At 37.3% G+C, this 21173-nt stretch overlaps 1 protein-coding gene across 2 annotated transcripts in view; it reads left to right on the plus strand.

Moving 5' to 3' along the window:
• The window catches only part of ITPR2 (inositol 1,4,5-trisphosphate receptor type 2), a 493382-nt gene that overhangs the window by 181192 nt on the left and 291017 nt on the right, over window positions 1–21173 (plus strand). For both annotated transcript variants that reach the window (XM_033222612.1, XM_033222613.1), the window contains 5 exons: window positions 9184–9377; window positions 13090–13219; window positions 16879–16936; window positions 18948–19113; window positions 20398–20571. In XM_033222612.1, coding sequence (XP_033078503.1) covers window positions 9184–9377; window positions 13090–13219; window positions 16879–16936; window positions 18948–19113; window positions 20398–20571 — 722 coding nt within the window. The remainder of the gene's footprint in view (window positions 1–9183; window positions 9378–13089; window positions 13220–16878; window positions 16937–18947; window positions 19114–20397; window positions 20572–21173) is intronic.

Genomic DNA, 21173 nt, shown 5'->3' on the forward strand with positions numbered 1-21173 from the left:
CTGTGTCAAGAGGGTGTCAAACGCGTGGTCTACACTAGATCATGTTCCTCTTAAAAATCAAATGCACATAGTAAAATAGGGGGAGAATAACTATGTAATGGATGCCAGGCTACACATCAGGCAAGGGATTACTGTGTAAATGTATCTATTATTTATATAGAATACCTAGCATACCTCTAGGTCTTTTGCATATTTTTATTGTTAATCCTTATCACAGTCCAGTGTGTCGGATATTATGGTCCTGATTGTGTCCAGGAAATAAGCTTTTAGACAGGTTGTATACTTTGCCTAAGATCATACAGCTTGTATGTAGCTTGCTGGAAATTTTGAATTCAGGTTTCTTTTCTTTTTCTTTTTCTCTCTTCTTTAAAAAAAAACTACGGCTTTACAGTTGATGTTCTTTCTATAATTATTGTATTGCTTTCTTTATACACAGATGACTTCCTCACATGCAGACTCTTTTCTGCTTTTTCCAAGTTTCCCAAGAAAGTTCAGCACAACAGAGTACATATCTATGAAAGAGTTTTGGTTTGGCTGGAAGTTATTTTTCAGGTCATATTAAAGAAGATTTTTTTTTTTTTTTAAGCAAAGAATCACTCCTTTGTCAATGGTTGTTTGGCTTGTCTCAGAAAAGTTTCAATCTTAAGTCTTAAAAGTTTTACCAGCTAACAATCTTTTGAAGCTAGATATTCCCCTTCCTTTCCTGAAATAAATTTCTGATTGTTCTCTCTGACTCTGTGTTTTGGCTCTTTCTCCACATTCCAACGTAAGGATCTTTCTAAATCACATACTCTACTTCTTTATTTAGCTCTCATCATCTCCAGAGAATAATAACTCAGCTCTTTAAATTGGTGCCCAAGAGTCTTCATAATCTGAGTTAGACATCTCTAGCTCTGTCTCCTGCTGTTTCCCCAGTAATACTAAGCAATTGTATCTCCTTAGGCACCTTTCTGCGAGCTACTCATATGAGTATCTCATATATACTTTCATATCTCACTATCATTAGGATGAATGTGTGTGGCATGCCTTATGAAGCATTTATGCATTTGAAGCACAAAAATATTTAGAGACCCTAATATTCAAATATATACTTGTATCTTTCTTTCCTTAATTTTATGATTATTTGTCATAAGCTTGTCTTTTCCAATAGACTTACAGAAGACTCTATGACTGTTAGAGTTACTACACAGATTATTCAATAACAGAGATTCAGATTTATTAACTGAGAGTATCATACTGGGGGGAAAACTATCAAAATAGATTCCATTTCTGGTTCTATAGGAGACTTGTACCATGCTTAATGTATTACTCTATACCTAATTAGTTTTCAAAAATATTTATTAAGTGAAACGAATTTAATATATGTAAATTACCTGCTTTATACAAATGTGTTTGAATCAAAACAGTATTACTAGATTGTAACATCTAAGCATGTGATTTTTTAATTAAATGTAATTTTTTTTGAAGTTCTGGGATGTACTGGTTTGTTACATAGGTAAACATGTGCCATGGTGGTTTCCTGATTGTTTTTCTACTCATGTTAGCTAAGTGAGTTAATAGGGCAGGATCAATCCCTAAAAATGACCTTACAAATAATGAGAATGACTGAAGAGGGTCATGTTGTTCTAAGGTCTCTACTCCAGTTATTTTTCTATAGTTACAAATATTGCTTGAGCCTTAGCATCTGGTGTCTTTAAGGATTAATACAATTGCATAGGCTTCCCAGTTCTCATAATCTCTGGTGCTTATTTTTGGAACCCAACACAAATTTATAGAATGCTGGCATAGAAAGGAACCATAGAAATTATCTATACAATATATGAGCTTCATATCTTCATGCAGCACCCGTTACAAATGGTCACGTAGGATCTCCTTGAACACCTGGAGTGACCAAGATTTTACTTCTGCAAAGAGTAGGCCTTTCTTATTTTTCATAGCTCTAATTATTAGGTCTCTTTTGTTTGGTTATCCTATGTGTACAGTTCCCTCTCACTTCCAGAAAGTAGCCCTACCTCTGTTGCTTGTTGAACTGCACAGAAATCCAACATCCCTTCCACATGTCAGGTTTTTCTGTACTTGAAAATGGCTAGCACATCACCTGTATTCCCCCACGTTTCCATGTAGTCCTGTGCAATTCCTTTAGCAGTTCCTGTTATGACTCAATCTAATTTATCACTGATTCGACTGGCACAGAGGCAAAGACGGCTATGTTTGCCTTCATTCTGAACCCTTTTATAATGTAGCCTAGGTGAAAATGAGTGTTTTGTTATCAATGACATAGTACTGATTCCTACTAAACTTGAACTCAACTACAATTCTAATTTGTTTTCTTTTATGTCACATTTTCCACATCATGTACTTCAGTTGGTTTTATTTGGCCCTAAGCATATAGCACCTTTTATATTTTGAATTTACGGTGTTGGATTTAACCTGTTACTTTCAACCTGTTTATGTAGTTTTGGAATTTAATAGAGTCATTCACTATATTAGCCATCCTCTCTTGTTCGATGTAATCTTTGCCTTTGAGAAACATGCTATCTCTGACTTTACCCAAGTCAGTGACAAAAATACTGATCTAGTCAAGGCAAGAACAAAGCAGCAAAGAACTAAAGGCCCCTCTGTGCTTTCACATTGATCAGTTACCCAGTATTCTTTGGCATAATCACTTAACCAACATCATACCTATGAAGCTCTACATTAGCCAATAGATGCGTCTGTGGTGTGAGAAATCAAGAGCATGATTGCCTTTGATGGTGGGGCTGGGGAGAAATTTTGGGGGAAGTGACTGTGAAAGGGCAGAAAAGAACTTTCTAGGGTGATGGAAATTTTCAGTAACTGGTTTGCGTGTGGTTCATATGGTATATACCTTTATGAGAACTACTCAAACCTTTCATTTATGATCTGTGGATTTCACTGTAAGTAAATTACATCTCACTTATAAAAACAGCATGCACATTCATTTATTACTACCATTACCAACTATTAATCATTGAAGATCAGTTCTGCAAATTGAAATATTGAGATTTGGAATATTAAGATGACTTTGTCAATATTTGACAGTGATGAAATCCAAAATAAGATGCAGAACACAGCCACTATTTTATGTGAATTGCTTTTTCAATTCATCCTTTGAATAACACTTCTTTAGTGTGTGGGATGTAAAACAGTTTTCTTCTAAGTAGTCTACTTGATATTCAATAAAAGAGGGATAATAACATTACTACACTTTGGTTACATGCTTTTGGCTAGTTTTTGTTTTGTTCTATTTCTAAGCCCTTGGAAACTTGGAATCTGTAAGCAGTCTATTAATACACTGTATTCAGTGGTGTTTTATTTAGAATGAAGAAAATTGGGTATCATATTATCTGCTTCTTCCGTTAAGTGTTCTTTATTAAACACTCTTCTGAGGGACATCTACATTTAGTGTCAATATTGTGTTTCAGTCATGCTGTATTATAAGACATTATGAACTATAATTATATGATGGAACCACATATTCATTAGTAAGGTGGTAACCAGTATAATGGAACATAATTAAATGGAGAAGAGTTGTTTTTCAGAGGTGTAGTGAAAGCATGCAGATGTCCTCTACTTTTCATTTTTAAAGTAATACCTTACAATTACATGGTACTTTTTATTGTTCATGGCTTTTTTTGCACATATTATATAATTTTATTCTTACAAGAAGGCCCAAACTATTTTATAGGATTAAGATTTTGAACATAGGATGATGACATGATTTGACAAAAACCACACTTCTGTAATCTAAATCTTTCACTTCATTCAAAACCTCGTTAAAAATTGTGTATCCTCTGTGAAACTGTCCTTTACTGCCCTCACTCTTAAGATAATGTCCCAGTTTAAAAAAATTCCTAAGCAATTTCGTATGCTGTCCATACTGTACTATTACCATCATATCTGTCTTGTACGTATTCTTAATTTTTTATGGACACATTTGATGTTTTCCTGACCATATTGTAAATTCTTCTGCTTTTCTTATGTCTTCCCACCTGAGATGTCCCTGCCAGATGAACATTAGGTACTTTATGAATACTTTCTGAACAAGGGCTGCCCCTAAAATTAAATTGTATAATATAAGAAAAATACCACTAGTAGTATGTGGCACATCATATGTAATAAAAGCTGGTTGGGTAAAATCACTTGAGAATAATGTGAACAAATTTATTATATGGTTAACAGAAATTCTACGTTTTCAGAACACAGTTTTAATTGGAATCTTTTCTTTCTATAATTGCATTAGGGCTTTCTGAGTTCTAGTATAAAATTTTTAGAATTTTGTAAAGTCTGTTAGTGAAACAACGTGGTGTGGAAAAACATGATTCATGTTGAGATCAGTTGACCTGTACTTGAGACTCTGCCACTTCCTGGCTATGTAAACTGGGATTCGCCTCCCAACCCCCACCGTGCTATGAGGCTCCAATGAGGTGAAGGGTGTATGTGGCCTGTGGTTTAGCAAGGTACACACAATATGATAAGCCCTTGATAAAGATAGCTTTCATTATTTTCCCTTATCTCATTGGTATCTATTTTATTGATTTCTTCCTTTTAATACATTTTTAAGTAATATGAAATTATGTATGCTTTTTGAAAAAAGAAGTAAGTATAAAGGAAAGTAAGCAAAAACTCAACTTGATGAAAGATGAAGTACCTTTAATTTAATGAGATCCAACTTTTTATATAAACTTTACTAAAATAAGTCATTCTCATTTTTAATAGTTCATTTTATTATCCAATCTTTGTTATTAATGCGTTAATTTGATGAACATTTATTAAATGAGAGTTGGGCATCAGACACTATTCCAGATGTTGGAAAAAGGTAGACTCCCTGTCTTCATGGAACTTGTGTTCTTTTATGTCGTTGGAGAGGAGGACTACAGTAAACACCCAGACAAATATATGATATGATGTGAGAGAGTGTTAATGCCCTGACCGAAATTTAAAGGGGGTGCATGGATTAAGAGTGATGGAAGCTCTTCAGAGAGGGTGGCCAGAAGAGGTCTACCTAAGGAGGTGACATTGCACCACAAATCAGGAGTGAGGCAGCAAGTTGTGTGACCATCTGGACACAAGAACGCAAGGCAAAGGTATAGCAAGTTCCCTGTAGGTTCAGCACATGGAATAAACGCCATGCATGTATGTCCTATGTAGAACTATCTAGCTATCCAGCTTTCCAAAATACTGTGATCTTACTTGGAATTGGGAGGACTGGTTAGATAAAATTGCTTTCTCCGGCTGTTTAATCTTGATCTTCCCCTTAACCCGGGTTGCCACCACTTTACCTACTGCTCTGTGGTTAGTAGCTTAATTAAGACTTTGATCTTATGCTAATGTTTTTGTTTTCTTTGCATACAGAAAAGTCTTTTTATAACCCAGACCCTCAACCACTGGGAGGAAGCACTGCTCCAGAAAATGTTTGAAATAGAAAACTGCTCTAGTTCTAGAAAGTAAAGACATTTTCCAGCAAGGACAGGTTTAAAAGGAGCTGCTAAGCTGGGATGGGAAATAGGAAGACTTCCAGAGTCATGTCTTTATGGTGGAACATCATTCGGTTTCAGATGAGTTATTATAACAGCTGATGGATTTCTTCAAATCCAACTATAAAAATATGTTTCAGGGAAAATAATAGTTTTTGGATTATCCATTTTTGGCCTCTATTATCATAGAACATTGAGCTGATTTTAGTAGTCACAGAACAATTAAATGGCTGTGAACAATTATTCACAAAACTCTGAATCAAATGTGTCTGTTATCTCTTATAAATGATGAGAATGTTTCAGAAATGTCTGATATCTAAACAACAAGAAAATTCAAATTACCATTTTCTTATATGTTCATAAGAGAAAAGCATTTCTAATAAAAAGAGAGAATAAATATAACTTTAAATAAAGTAAATACCAACAGACTTAAGTAAATTTCAATCAATATTCTGTTAAATCTCTTACACCTGCTATAAATTCATGTAACTGCTAGTGCTTGTTGAAACCAATAGTGTGATCACCACAATAAAATTATTTCTGAATAGGGCAAAATTAAATTATGCTCAGCACAGCTGTCGTGTTAGGTTGGTTAATTCCTTGTTGCTTTTCACTTTCCTGAAATGGGCGATAGAAACTTGGCTCACTGGAACAACCAAAGAACAAAGCAACGTATTCCCCAAGTATTCCCAGTTACCACTCTCAGTATGCATTTGCTATGCCTGTCTTTTAGATTTTTTTCTTGAGGGAATTAAGGTTAGTAAAAATATTTATGTAATCATATAATGAAAGAACCTGAAAAGTTGACCGGTCCTTCTTTCTAAGTAGTCCCTTCCTTTTTTTACTTTTATTTTTATTTTTATTGAGGTGAAGTCTTGCTCTGTTGCCTGGGCTGGAGTGCGGTGGTGCAATATCAGCTCACTGGAACCTCTGCCTCCCAACTTCAAGCAATACTCCTGCCTCAGCCTCCTGAGTAACTGAAATTACCGGTGCTCACCACCATGCCCGGCTAATTTTTGTATTCTTAACAGAGACAGGGTTTTACCATGTTGGTCAGGCTGGTCTCCGTCTCCTGGCCTCAAGTGATCCACCTGGTTTGGCCTCCCAAAGTGCTGGGATTACAGGCATGAGCCACCGTGCCCGGTATTTCCTTCCTTCTTACTTTGTACTAAGCAAAGATGACTTCCATATTTTCAAATTATCTCAATACACTTTGTACACAAATGCCAATTCTGGCTGCTGGGTTTATGTAAAAGACAGAAAAACTGAATTTGTAAGCATTAGGTTGTTCAGAGAATTTCTATTATAGTAGGCTTTTTCACTGAATACTTTCTAGTTAATATTAACTAATTATGGTTGAGAAGTAGTACAATTTCTTGTTTCCAATGTTGAGGATTAATCACCTCTGATTTATCTCAACAGTTTAGAATTAGAAGTTTTTCTGTGGAGGAATGGATACTAGAAGCTTTGCATGGCTGTGATTTATGTAGTGTCTGACTTCATGTTTTTCAAGCTGTAATAGTTCACAATCTTAGCACTTCTCATCATCACCAAGCAAATCCAGAAAATACAGCATTTTTAATTTGAGGCCTCTGAGCTGGCTGTACACGGAAATGTCAAGTGAGGTTTGTGGCGACCACGTGCCACAGGCATCTGAGAATGTGGTATGACTGAGTGAACCCTCCCATTTCATTGACGACATGTGTTACAAATTACTATGGATCTGGCCTCTGGATTTTAATTCCTTGGTGACAGGATCTGTATCTGGGGGAAAGAATTGTCTGGGCTAACTTTCTGTGTAGTAATCGTTTGGATTAAATGATTATTTTCCATTCAAATCGAAATAAGATGCAGACACTGTGGGTGCCAAAGATTTGTGTGTGAATCAGGGGTAAGAATAACAAAGGAGCCTGTTCTGTATTAGTGGTGAGAAAGCATCTCTTGGAGGCAAACACATATACATACTCGAATCAAGTCTCGGATAAAGGTAGTGGTTGAACATCGATGGCTCAAAACTATTGCCAACAACCAGATGTGCCTCCCTGCAGTCCATGTAACGAGCAAGGGGAGGGATGTGGAAATACTCAATTGCTGTGATTGTTTAAGAACCACAGACAATGAAGCATTCTGCCTCAAAGCTATTCTGATAGAAAAGAGAGACTGGCTCAAATCCTGTTGCCTCAATTTTGTCCTAACTTGGAAGTTACCCTTATATATACATTTTATCGTGTTTTTTGGCTTATGCAACTAGCAGTGTAATAAAAGGTCTCAGACCTTCAGAATGAAAACTTCTGCCTGGAATATGCCACTTTAGGAAAAATTTAACTTCTTTGTGCACTCTAAGATGTATTATTGAAGCATTACCCTCTTACACTTAAATTGATTCCATATATAGATAAGATAATGAATTTTCAAAGGCATTTTACCTTTCAGCAATGTACAGATAATAGTCGTTACCAGTGGCTTAATGGTAATTGTGGTCTGGACCATTCAGATTCTCTTGTGATCTTTTATATATTTTCTTTTTATTTGTTTGCCTTTCGATCCTGTAGGTATTACCATGGTTTACATTCTTCTCTTAGAGCTGACAGTTTTTTTTTTTTTTTTTTAAATAAAAATCTCATCCCATCTTATTTCCATTTCCCCTTCTCTTGGTTTACGCCCTGAGACACTGAGGGAAAGGAAAATTCTTAGCCAGATTCTTAGGCCTTAGCTTAAGGCAGAGCTCCATGAACACCCACGAAGCAAAGACCACTGTTCGGAAAGGAATGGAGACAGCCATTCTTTTTCGTCCTTATTGTTTCTTGTAGGAACTTAGAAGTGAGAAGCAGCAGTCAGGATGGAGAACATAAATTGTCATAGTGTCAAGGAGGATCCTTGGATACAGCTATTTGTGGTCAGTGTAAGGAACGTGTGCATGATACGAATGATGACATTTTATCAGCAAATAAATAAAGGAGAAGCCAAATTCAGGAAGAGATGGAAAGAGCATGATTCCTCATTGAAAATGATCATGTTTGTCACTAGCTTGTTTCCACAATCACCTCAAACATTATTGCTTTCTGTGGATTTTGAGTAATGGTTTTCTATTCAAATTGGATGAAGGAATGGGAAGTGTGTTGGCTAATGCATATGTCTTCCCCAGATGAGACTGTTTTTTCTTAAAGGTAACAATCCTCCTCACAAGCTCTTTTTATAAGTGTTATGAAAGGAAAGCTAAAAAATCATTGGTTTGAGGATTGGATTATGATGCTAGAATTCAACATCTAAGTGTTTTTATGCAATCTTTGTATCCCCACTTGCAACTAACTTTATCTTGGCAATTAGTAATCTTCTTTTGCGTTATTTTAAAAGCAAGGGCCTATTGGTATGACAGTTAGTAGGACATACTGTATTACAGAAGAACCTGATTTGGATGCTAGAGCAACCAGCTCACCTCTGGTACATGATTTGAAAGCATTTTCTGAGAAAGGAAAACTTCCATTTTGAAAAGTTGTCATTTTGAAACATGTCTGCAGTATCTTAATTTTATCTGTAAAGAAAGAGCCCAAACGATGCTGATGCTATTCTGTCTTGTCCTGAATCCTTTTCCTGGCTGCTTTTCAGTGTGTTTGTGACCAACTGAATTTTGTAGTTACATGTTCTCCAGGGGTTGTGTGTGTTGACTTACGGCATTTTCTCACGTCAGGAAACAATGTGATGAGAACCATTCATGGGGTGGGAGAGATGATGACCCAGATGGTACTCAGTAGAGGTTCCATCTTCCCCATGAGCGTGCCAGATGTGCCACCCAGCATCCACCCGAGCAAGCAAGGCAGCCCCGCCGAGCATGAGGATGTGACTGTGATGGACACCAAGCTGAAGATCATTGAGATTTTGCAGGTGTGTTGCTTAACAGAAGCTAGGTGACAAAGATGTGATTTTGCCTATTGGTTTAACTTCTTACCCTTTTTGTTCCAAATCACTGTGTAAATATTCTGAAATGCAATCGATATAATTTTATTTTTTTACAGTTAATGACAAACCTGGTAAGAAATATCACAGACACTATTTAACATATGATTCACATTTGTCACTTCCCATTAAATATACTAATGATAGTATCTAACAATTGTGGGGTGCTTTGAGGTTGATAAACTGCTTTCATGGGTATTAAAAAAAAATTAGTATTGACCCTGATTGAACTTTACCTTCATTTGAGAAGGATTTCAGAGCAAGCAAAGTTATTGATTCATTTCCAGCTCTTTTCCTATTTGTAATTGAATTGAACATATGATTCTGTATATCCAGATTTATTGTTTTAGCAAGAAACACAAATAAAATTTTATTTCTTATTAACGAAAATTATTAATCATTGGTTTTGATATTTTATATGTGACAATCTCTCTCTGTTTTTGTTTCTGAAGGACAAGGAATAACTAGAAAAAATTAACCTAGTGTAATGCCTAATTTTAAGAATTTAAAGGAGGTAAATTATTATTCCATGCCCGTTGGTTTAGTGAATAGACTTCCCATTACTATAGCTATGAATTCTTAGCAGTTTTTAAGTTTGAAAATTACTTTTATGATACCTTAATTATAGCATTTATTCCAGATTTGGAGAATGGAGTTTGATGTTTCCAAGTACCTATTAGTAATCTGGGTACAGTTTACTGTGTCTTTCATCATAATTTAATATAGACTGAGCTACCAGAAGTGGGTTAGTAGTCCTGGAAGGGTCTGTACGTTGTTCATTTAAAGTAATTAGATTTATAATCATAAAAGGTTTCACAGTTCCTCTAGGAATTCCAAAGGCTGAATCCTGAGAAATATTGGCAGGCCTCCCAATGCTGTGTTCATGACCCTGAAAAATCGTTTAAAGTTTTCCTGTTCTTAAACTGAGAAAGGTAGCGATCACCTGACCCATGGACCTACTGAGCCCCAGCTTACCGTCACCTGACTCATGGGACAAACTCTAAAATATGTGACCTCATTTTAGCCCACATTTACAGAAAAGAAGCATTAGAAAAACAATCTCCAGCAGCTAAAAAATGATGAGATGGAGCTTCCATGGCTCGGCAGTCTGGGGCTGATTCATTTCTGCAGCGTCTCCTTGATCCGCTGTTCACACTGATTTTCTGTCCCTGTGTCTGGGCTGGCTTCACCATGCCAGTATGCCTGAATAGTGTTTCTGAATGTGTCTTTCTTGGAATGGCTCTTCGAGAATTTCTATGTAGCCCCACTCCTTGGTGCTACAAGGACTTCAAGGTCCTGTGCCTTGTGCCACCTCCTCTCTTCCCCTGGGTCTTCTTTTTTTTTTTTTTTTTTTTTGTCCCCCATCACTTTGTAGATCTCTCTCTGTCCCTCTCTTTTCATTTCTCTCTCATTCTCTCTCTTTCTCTTCCTGGCCCTCTCTTAACTCCCTTTCTCTGCCTTTGTTTTTATCCTTCACTTTCCTCCTTTCTTTCTACTTTCCACTTGTTTTTCCTGATTAGGCATATTAGAGAATGAAAGTTTTAATTTTGATTATGTTTATGGAATACAATGCTGCATGTAAACATCATCAACTGAAAGTTGGTGTTTCATTTGTTTATGATTTATCATTTACTTTTTAAAATAGGATTTTAAACACCCTTCCCTGTGAAGCACCTGCAGTCCAGCTCTGCCCTCTGCCTCCTGCTCATGGCTACCAAATCCCATACCCTTTCTCAGTCCTCTTTTCCCATGGGTTATCTCCTACTCTGCAAATCCCTTTGCTACCAAGAATCAGTTCAACCAATATGTGTTGCAGCCCTCACCACATGTTACTAGGAGTCTCTGGTGTTTGCTTTCCCCTCTAGACCGTAAGTTCTTCAGAGGCACGATTGAGATCCTTGGCACCTTTTCATGTCCTTGGTGCCTTCCTCAATACCTTGTTTAACACATGTCTGGTGAATTAACCAGCTGAGTACAGCTGACATGGAGGAAGTTTCCATAAAAAGCATAAAAGTCTAGCCAAGGTGGGGTGGTGGGGAGAGAGAGAGAGAGAGAGAGACAGAGACAGACAGAGGACAGAGAAAGGGAGGGAGGGAGGAAAGGAGAGGGATTGATTCAGGTTATGACTGGGGAACCAATGAAAGCTGCATTAAAAAAGAATTTAAACTGGACCTTGGAGAAATTTTTTTTTTTTTTTTTTTTTTTTTTTTTTTTTTTTTTTTTTTTGAGACAGGATCTTCCTGTGTCACCCAGGCAGGAATGCAGTGGCACAGTCTTGGCTCACTGTAGCCTTGACCTCATGGGTTCAAATGTTCTTCCACCTCAGCATCCATGGTAGCTGGCATTACAGGTGTGCACCACCATGCCTGGTTAATTTGTTGTATTTTTGTAGAGATGGGGCTTCGCCACGTTGCCCAGGCTGGTCTTGAACTCCTGGGGTCAAGCGATCCCCCATCTTAGCCTCCCAAAGAGCTGGGATTACAGGCATGAGCCACTGCGCCCTGACAGAGGATATCTTAAAATGTAATTATTATGAAGTGGAGGAGAATATTCAAAGTAAAGTGGACACTGTGAACACCTGTGTGGAGCCAAGAGTGGAAGTGCAGGCACTCCAGTGCTGTTAGAATGGGAGAGAGGATGAGAGAAGGGGTGTAGGAGGAGAGAGGGATGGGACACAGGTGGTATAGATAGAGATAAAGTTAAATGATACCTTGAAATGCCAATCTTCCTAAAACTTGGGTGACCACAAAAATGTGACACTTTTGAGAATGTAGGGGCACCATTAATAATTATGCTGAAACAAAAGGTTAAATAGGGCCTATCTCAGGCAGACAGGGACAGATGGTACCTATGTAAAAACCCCTCCTTTGATCTGCAGCACATCCCAGCTTTTTCTTCTTTGATTTCTGTTGTATTTAGACCACATGATTTAGCTCTCAATAGTTTCCTAATTATGCTAACAGTGCTATATTTTTTTCCCCAACTCGACTATTGGTTTTTTGAGGGCAGTAGGCTTCACCTGTTTGCATTCCCTGTGGTACCTAGCACAATCTGGAGCCTTGCTAGATACTTAGTTTCTGTCCATGCATCCATGAATGAGAGCAACGACAGCAACCCAAACCCAAGAAAATGCAAATACCAGTGAGGAAAATCCATGGTGTATAGATGCTGGTACTTCAACTGTCCTTTTAGAATCTGGCTTTAGGACTGATCATAGTATAGTCACAGTCATACTATTGTAGCTGAATTCTTGCCCTACTATGTAAGAATGAGGGTCACACCTCCAACAGTCTCCTCCCAGAGACAATGGCACTCTGCAAAGTGTTCAGTGAAATGACATCATCATTACCTCTTCATCCAGACCCCCACGGTGCCTCTAGCTGGAATATTCAGAGAGCAATCACAGGGAGTCAAATGTTCTTTTCAAAAATGGCTTTGGGATTTTACTGACATTAGGTAGTGGAAATGAGTTCCCTTACTTAGTCTGAAGGCTGACAAGCATGTGGCAACTGGTGTTAAAATCTTCTAACTAGTTCCTTCGAGAGGTTGATACTTCCACTGGTATTGGTGTGTCGTGAATTGCATTTTTAAATACTACGCTAATGAAAGAAATTTATGTTGTTCTTAATCTTTCTTATAGTTTATCCTGAGTGTCAGACTAGATTATAGGATCTCATATATGCTGTCGATATATAAGAAGGAGTTTGGAGAGGACAATGACAATGCGGAGACATCTGCCAATGGATCTCCAGATACTTTACTACCGTCAGGTATCTCTTTGTGACAATATTTACTCTTTGTATTTTGTTCTTCTGAGAACTTGAAAGTACCTATCGTATTTTAAAACGTGATTATATTTTTTGTGCTTTTATTTATTTTTTTATTATAATTCAAGTTCTGGGATGCACGTGCAGAACGTGCAGGTTCATTACATAGGTATAGACGTGTCATGCTGGTTTGCTGCATCCATCAACCCGTCATGTACATTTGGTATTTCTCCTAATGCTATCCCTCCCCTTGCCCCCCACCCCCTGACAGGCCCCAGTGTGTGATGTTCCCCTCCTTGTGTCCATGTGTTCTCATTGTTCAACTCCCACTTACGAACGAGAACATGTAGTGTTTGGTTTTCTGTTCCTCTGTTAGTTTGCTGAGAATGATGGTTTCCAGCTTTATCATATTTTTACGAGACAAAAATGTAGATATAATCTCCACTAATGACATCAAAGAACTGAGACAGATTATAAAATAACTCTCTTAGAATGGTGTGGAGGGTGTTTGCTGTTGTTTGTCGCTAACTCCTATGAACACCTTTTCCTTTGTAATCTTCAGGACTCTATAAGATAGATGCACTGTTCATTGTGTCATTTTACAGAGGAGAAAACCAAGGTCAGAAAGGTTAAGTTACTTGCCAAAGGTCCTGAAGGTAGTGGCACAAGGATTCTCTCTGAGGTCTCTCCAGCTCCAGAGTCCAAATCTTTCCAGCATCATGATGTTTTGGTGAAAATCCAAGAGAAGTTTTTCTGCCTGGATCAAAGAGCAGTGTGAAATGTAGTTATCAGAAGGATAGGGGTTTTGAAGTGAAGCCGTTGCCTGATCTAAGAATAAAGACATGGCATTCCCCAAAGACCTGAATGTGGTTGTTGGTATCATTTTGTGTGTGTGGATTTTTTTTTTAATTTACTTTGTATGGTTATAAACTGGAACTATATTTCCATTTTCATATTTAAAAAGTGTAAAAATGCAGCTAATTTATCTCTGAGCATTGGAGCATAACAACAAAAGAGCACAAATATGATTGTAAAAATTTTGTGACTATTGAAAGGACTTCAGAAAAACTAAGAAATATTAAATTACCATTTTTTTTGGACAGATCAGGCCAAGTCATTGTAGGCTGAAAAGTATGTCTTATTGAAGATATAGCCAGCTAATGGAATTCTTTTCCTGAGAATAGAATTTGTACACAGATGTGAAACTTCCTTCTAACTGCCACCAATGTGACATTAGGAACTCTCCCCTATTCTTCGTCCATCAATCAGTTAGGAATGATTCAGTGATTACAAGCATGTAGTTAAAATGGATACTAGACCAACTGTCCTGCTGTCTGAATCATTAGTCCCATCAAAAGGCAGCACGCCTCTGCAGAAGGACTTGAACATGCCTAAGCAAGACTTCTCTTCTGGCACGTTTGCAATGGTGGTGTTTTTCTGCTTCTCAGAAGTGTAGAACCCCAAAGGGCTATTTCCAGGAATGATATGGCAGAACCAGAAAGTCTTGCTGGTGGTTGCATTGACAGTAGCATAAAAATTATTGACTCCCAGAGGCCAGGCTTCTGGAAACATGAGCTTTAAGTGTTAGTAAAGTACCAGAGGGAAAGTCTAGGGGCACCCCAGAAAACTCTTTCTCTCTAATTTACTTGATCTCTTTCCTTTTTTTGTACCAGTAAGGGATACCTTTGAGGGAGAATTGTTTTTCCATTTTTATATCTTACTGTGTTTCTTTTTATGCTTTGGAGATGACAAATAAGTGGTGTATTTTATCATTTAAACATGTTACCTTGGCTAGGTATGGTGGCTCACACCTGTAATCCCAACACTTTGGGAGGCTGAGGGGGGTGGATTGGTTGAGCCCAGGAGTTTGAGACCAGACTGGACAACATGGCGGAACCCCATCTCTACAAAAAAATACAAAAAAATTAGCTAGTACTGGAGGCACATGTCTTTGGTCTCAGCTACTCAGGAGGCTGAGGCAGGAGGATTGCTTGAGCCTGGAAGGTCAAGGCTGCCGTAAGTTGAAGTTGTGCCACTGTACCCCAGCCTGGGCAACAGAGCGAGACCCTGTTTCAATAACAAACAAACAAACAAATGAAAAACCCCATGTTATCTTAGGAAGGATATCTTCAAAATGTTAGTGGTGTGGGACAGTAAGGAATCATGATTGGTTCACACAGAAAAAAAAAAAAAGCCCTTTCCCACAAGAAAAAGGGATGGAATTTTAGTAATAGTAAGCTTAGGTAAAAAGACGATGGTGTTTGGAAATAACCATGTAATAACAAGGCTCATTGTATGTATATTTTGATTCTTTAAAGAATTATCCTCCTATGTTATCACTCATTTAAATTATATGTAAGTATGTGCATATATGTGTATATATGATCTATGTATACACACACACTTCTCTAGATAAGAGGCACCTTTGTAACTGATGCTTTCTGATCTTTTAAACATATTTTTGATTACAGCAATACATTAGTTTAAAACATAGTTTACATTAAAAAATTACATTGATGTCTTACTGGAACTATATTGTGATTTTTTTCAAACTGTTGACTTAAATTTTTTTAATTTTTAATTTTTGTGGGTACATAGTTGATGTATATATTTGTGGGGTATATGGAGTATTTTGATACAGGTATACAATGTGTAATCATATCAGGATAAATGAGGTATCCATCACCTCAAGCATTTATCTTTTGTGTTACAAATAATTAATTATAGTCTTTTAGTTATTAAAAATGTACAACAAATTATTATTGACTATAGTCACTCTGTATACTAGAACTTATTCATTCTATCATACTATATTTTTATAACTGTTAACCATCCCCACTCTGCCCACCCCAGTACCTTTCCCAGCCTCTGGTAACTATTGTTCTACTCTCTATCTCCATGAGTTCAGTTGTTTTAATTTTTAGCTCCCACAAATGAGTGAGAACATGAGAAGTTTGTCTTTTTGTGCCTGGCTAATTTCATTTAACAAAATGACCTCTAGTTCCATCCATGTTGTTGCAGATGACAGGATCTCATTCTTTTTTTTTTTTTTTTTTTTTTAATGGCTGAATAGCACTTCATTGTGTCTGTCTACCACACTTCTTTATCCATTTGTCTGTTGATGGACACTTAGGTTGATTCCAAATCTTAGCTATTGTAAATAGCGCCTCAGTAAACATGGGAATGCAGATATCTCTTTGATATACAAATTTCCTTTCTTTTGCATATACACCTAGCAGTGGAATTACTGGATCAATTTTTAGTTTTTTTTGAGAAACCGCCAAACTGTTCTCCATAGCAGTTGTACTTATTTACCTTCCCACCAACAGTGTACGAGGGTTCCCTTGTCTCCACATTCTCACCAGCATTTATTATTGCCTGTTTTTTGGATAAAAGCCATTTTAACTGGGGTGAGATGATATCTCATTGTAGTTTTGATTTGTATTTCTCTGATGATCAGTGATGTTGAGCACCTTTTCATAAACCTGTTTGCCATTTGTGTGTTTTCTTTTGAGAAATGTCTATTCAGATCTTTTGCCCATTTTAAAGTCAGATTATTAGTGTTAATTGACTTTTGGGAGAATAAAGAAATTAAAACAAAAATATTTTCACATCAATTGGTATTAATATGACTATTATGATTTTACCATTTATTTTTGCAGCTATTGTTCCTGATATAGATGAAATTGCAGCTCAGGCAGAAACTATGTTTGCGGGAAGGTATAGTAACATTTATATATCTTTATCTTACTTGTGAATAAGATTTTACTTAGAATTCTGTTGACACTTTGATATCGCTCACTGTATATCTATTTATTTTTAGACCCTCTATTGTTGCTAACATAATTTCTGCCAAAAATGAAGCTGCTAATTTACTCTAGAGGAGAAAGCATAGCTTTTCTTTAGGTCAGGTAAAAAAAAAAAAAAAAAGGACAAGAGAGATGAGATCAGTGTATTGAACTTTCTTCTGAATTCTTTGCTTTTCTTTCCTCAAATAATGACAGCCCAAGAATGCCCTTTAACTCCGCTGGTATAAATATCACCGCATCTTGTAAAACATTGCTTCCCTGAATCTTAGATATTTGAGGCAAGAAAGTATCTTCTTTAATGTTATTATCAATTAGCCGGGCGAGATGGCGGGCGCCTGTGGTCCCAGCTACTTGGGAGGCTGAGGCGAGAGAATGGCGTAAACCTGGGAGGCGGAGCTTGCAGTGAGCTGAGATCCGGCCACTGCACTCCAGCCTGGGCGACAGAGTGAGACTCCGTCTCAGAAAAAAAAAAAAAAAAGGAAATACCCATAATTAAATAAAACAAGACACCTTTGACATGACTAGCCTCCTTTGCCATCAAGAATCCTGCCATTTATTGTTTTAATATTGTTTCTTTCTTCTTCAGAAATGAAATTAATAGTGATCAAAAAGAAAAATTAAAACGTTTAAGCTACAAATTATTAAGCTTCTGGTGCTCATTTTTATTATAGACCTGACGTGAGAACCTAAAAACAATCTGTACAGTAGTCTTTCCTTATCTGCTAGGGATACATTCCAAGACCCTCAGTGGATGCCTGAAACCACAGCTAGTACCAAACCCTGTATACACTGTGTTTTTGCCTATATATACAGACTTATGATAAAATTTAATATATAAATTAGGCATACTAAGAGATTAACAACATGACTAATAATAAAATAATTATAACAATATGCCAGCATCACCACTGTTGCACTTTGGGACCATTATTAAGTAAAATAAGGGTTACTTGAACAAGCACTGTGATCCTAAGACAGTCACCTGATGACTGAGACAGCTACTAAGGACTAATGAGGGGGGAACACGTACAGCGTGGAGTTGCTGGCGAAGGGGTGATTCATGTCCCAGACGGGACAGGCAGGATGGCACAAAATTTAGAACTCGTGAATTATTTATTTCTGAAGTTTTTCATTTCATATTTTAGGACCATGGTTGACCATGGGCAACTGAAACCACCGAAAGTACCCACAGATAGAGTTGGGGAGGGCAGTGGGGGCGACTACACTAAGCATCTTGTTGCAGTTTGTGTTGTTGTCATCGGAAGGACAAACAGGAATGAAGAATTAGGAGCACCAAAAAAGGATTTTTATCTCTAGTGAACATTTAGTTTAGTTTTGTTGTTGTGTTTTCCTATTGAAGATTTTCATTATTCCCTAGGAGAATGAACCAGTATATGATTTCACCTTGAAGTAGACGGACCTTTTGTTTCAGTGGAACCTCACCCAGAGTCCTCCTCCGCCACACCCGTGGCTGCTCTGGTGATGGTTCACGCACATGCGTGCTGGCCTTCCCCATTCCTCCCCACCTGTCATGTAGGGGTCTGTAGGGCCCCTGGGGAAATCAGTCACTGGTGTACATCCAGCCTAGCACAGCTCCTCCCATAAATGCTTTTGGATTGACGCAGATGCCCATTTTTTGTCTGTGCTGAGGTGACCAACTCATCGCAGTTTGCCTAGGAACCCGTGAGTCTTGGATAAACCAGGAGGTTCGATCACCCCTGCTTTCATGGACAGACACAAGCTTTTCTTTGTGATTGTTTCCTCATCAGTTACATGAGGAAAACAAAGAAAATATTTTCCTGTTTACTTCCTAATTTGGAAAAACAAATGATATACTTCTGAGAATATGTATACAATTCTAATACTGAAGTATAGATGTTATATAAATATGAGTCACTTTAGAAATATTTTTGGTTCTATAGAAAGGAAAAAAACCCAGTCCAACTTGATGATGAAGGAGGCAGGACATTTTTACGGGTCCTCATTCATCTGATCATGCACGACTACCCGCCTTTGCTGTCTGGAGCCCTGCAGCTATTGTTTAAGCACTTCAGCCAGAGGGCAGAGGTTTTACAGGCATTTAAGCAGGTAAGATTGAAGGGCCCTCAATGCATTCAAGGTAAAAGCTCTGAAAGTGTTAATAACATCCAACGTGACTTCATGGCTGCAGAAGTAATGACACTGTGTGGTTTTTCCTGGAGACACTTTCTATTTTTAAACAGAGACATGGCCTTGTCTATGCCAGGACGTGATCTATTTAGAAGGCATTCCCCACAAGTGATTTTTTAGTTAATGTCTTTAAAACAAATGAAAGACGGCCGGGCGCGGTGGCTCAAGCCTGTAATCCCAGCACTTTGGGAGGCCGAGACGGGCGGATCACGAGGTCAGGAGATCGAGACCATCCTGGCTAACACGGTGAAACCCCGTCTCTACTAAAAATACAAAAAAAAAACTAGCCGGGTGAGGTGGCGGGCGCCTGTAGTCCCAGCTACTCGGGAGGCTGAGGCAGGAGAATGGCATGAACCCGGGAGGCGGAGCTTGCAGTGAGCTGAGATCCGGCCACTGCACTCCAGTCCGGGCGACAGAGCGAGACTCCGCCTCAAAAAAAAAAAAAAAACAAAAACAAACAAACAAAAAAAAAACAAATGAAAGACACCAAGATTTGGGAAGGCACTGGGAGATAATAACATGTTAGGAATTTTGTTACCACTGCTATTATTTTATCCTTAAATTTTACTGATGAATTTGGGTAGGAGCACCAGTAGCCCTGAAATAATTATTTTGTGATTGAAAACTGCATAAATCCAAAAGAAAGGAACTGGTATGGATCTAAGCTTTTTCTCTGTGGTCTTTGAATAAGACATCAATCTTGAGATTATTAATTAGTAATACTTAAGTGCTTACATATGTTTCACTATTTAACATAATAGGGTATTGATCATTTAGGCAGTTTTACAGGAATATGTTAAAAGAATATGAAATAAAAGAGTAGTTCTATATTAAATACATAAATGTATATGTCCTATAATACGTGTAAATTATAAGAAAATAAAAACTTGTATGATGAGGTTTAGATTGTGTCTATTGATATTTTCTCCCACTTATTTTTGTTTCTGCCTCTTTTCAAACAGATAGAGTCTCAGAAAAATTAACTTCAGCAGTGAAAATAAAGTTAGGGTATCTTTTTAATATTAAATCACTTTGAAAAGTTTTGCTAGGGCTCACTTAAAAAATTCTAATATGTGAAAATACTGGTTCAAAGTTCACACTTACTTCCAGGTAGGTTTTCATAGTCAATATACATCTAAAATATTCATAAATGTTCTAGAAATAGTGAACTTCAACTAAGAGATTGAAATTATTCTGTTTTAGGTGCAATTACTGGTGTCTAATCAAGATGTAGATAACTACAAGCAAATCAAGGCAGATCTAGACCAGCTTCGACTGACAGTGGAGAAGTCTGAGCTATGGGTTGAGAAGAGCAGCAACTATGAGAACGGAGAAATAGGGGAAAGTCAAGTGAAAGGCGGTGAAGAGCCAATTGAGGTTCGTTTCAAGATCTATTTTGAAATACTCCAAATAATATCTTTTAAGTCAGATATGTGATCACATGCTCTACAATCAAAATTGTTCATAAAGAAAAATTCTGTTTTGATCAATAGAGCACAAAATTTTCATTTGCCAGGTTGTCAGTTAACTCCATAAACTGGCACTTTGCTTAGCTCTTGTCAATTTCTACCACTTCTTACCTCATCTATCTAGTGTTTCACTCTGTCATTTCCACTGTAAATTCTGTAATCCAGCAATCAGGAAAACAGGAAGGAGCGGAAGGAGAAAAAAGGAGTGGACTCTGAGACCTGTGGGGAAAGGTGAATTTTTGTGGACCCTTTCGCTGTGGCCATTTTTTTGCCAACCAGTAATTAATTTCTATCATTATGCATATCCTTATATAATATATAAAAATATCTAAATAGAAGACCAATATGCTTTACTGCCTGTATGAAAATACCAAAAATCTAAAGGGTGACTGTCATCTTCTGTTGTATTGGCTTTTTTAGTGTGTTAATTAGTTGCTGTTTTCACATTTCACTAAGTACATAAGATCGCTTAAAAAATGTTAAATACTGCTTTAGTAGTCATGCTTAGAT

This window comes from Trachypithecus francoisi, unplaced genomic scaffold (genome assembly GCF_009764315.1).
Source record: "Trachypithecus francoisi isolate TF-2019V2 unplaced genomic scaffold, Tfra_2.0 Lachesis_group11, whole genome shotgun sequence".
Taxonomy (NCBI): domain Eukaryota; kingdom Metazoa; phylum Chordata; class Mammalia; order Primates; family Cercopithecidae; genus Trachypithecus; species Trachypithecus francoisi.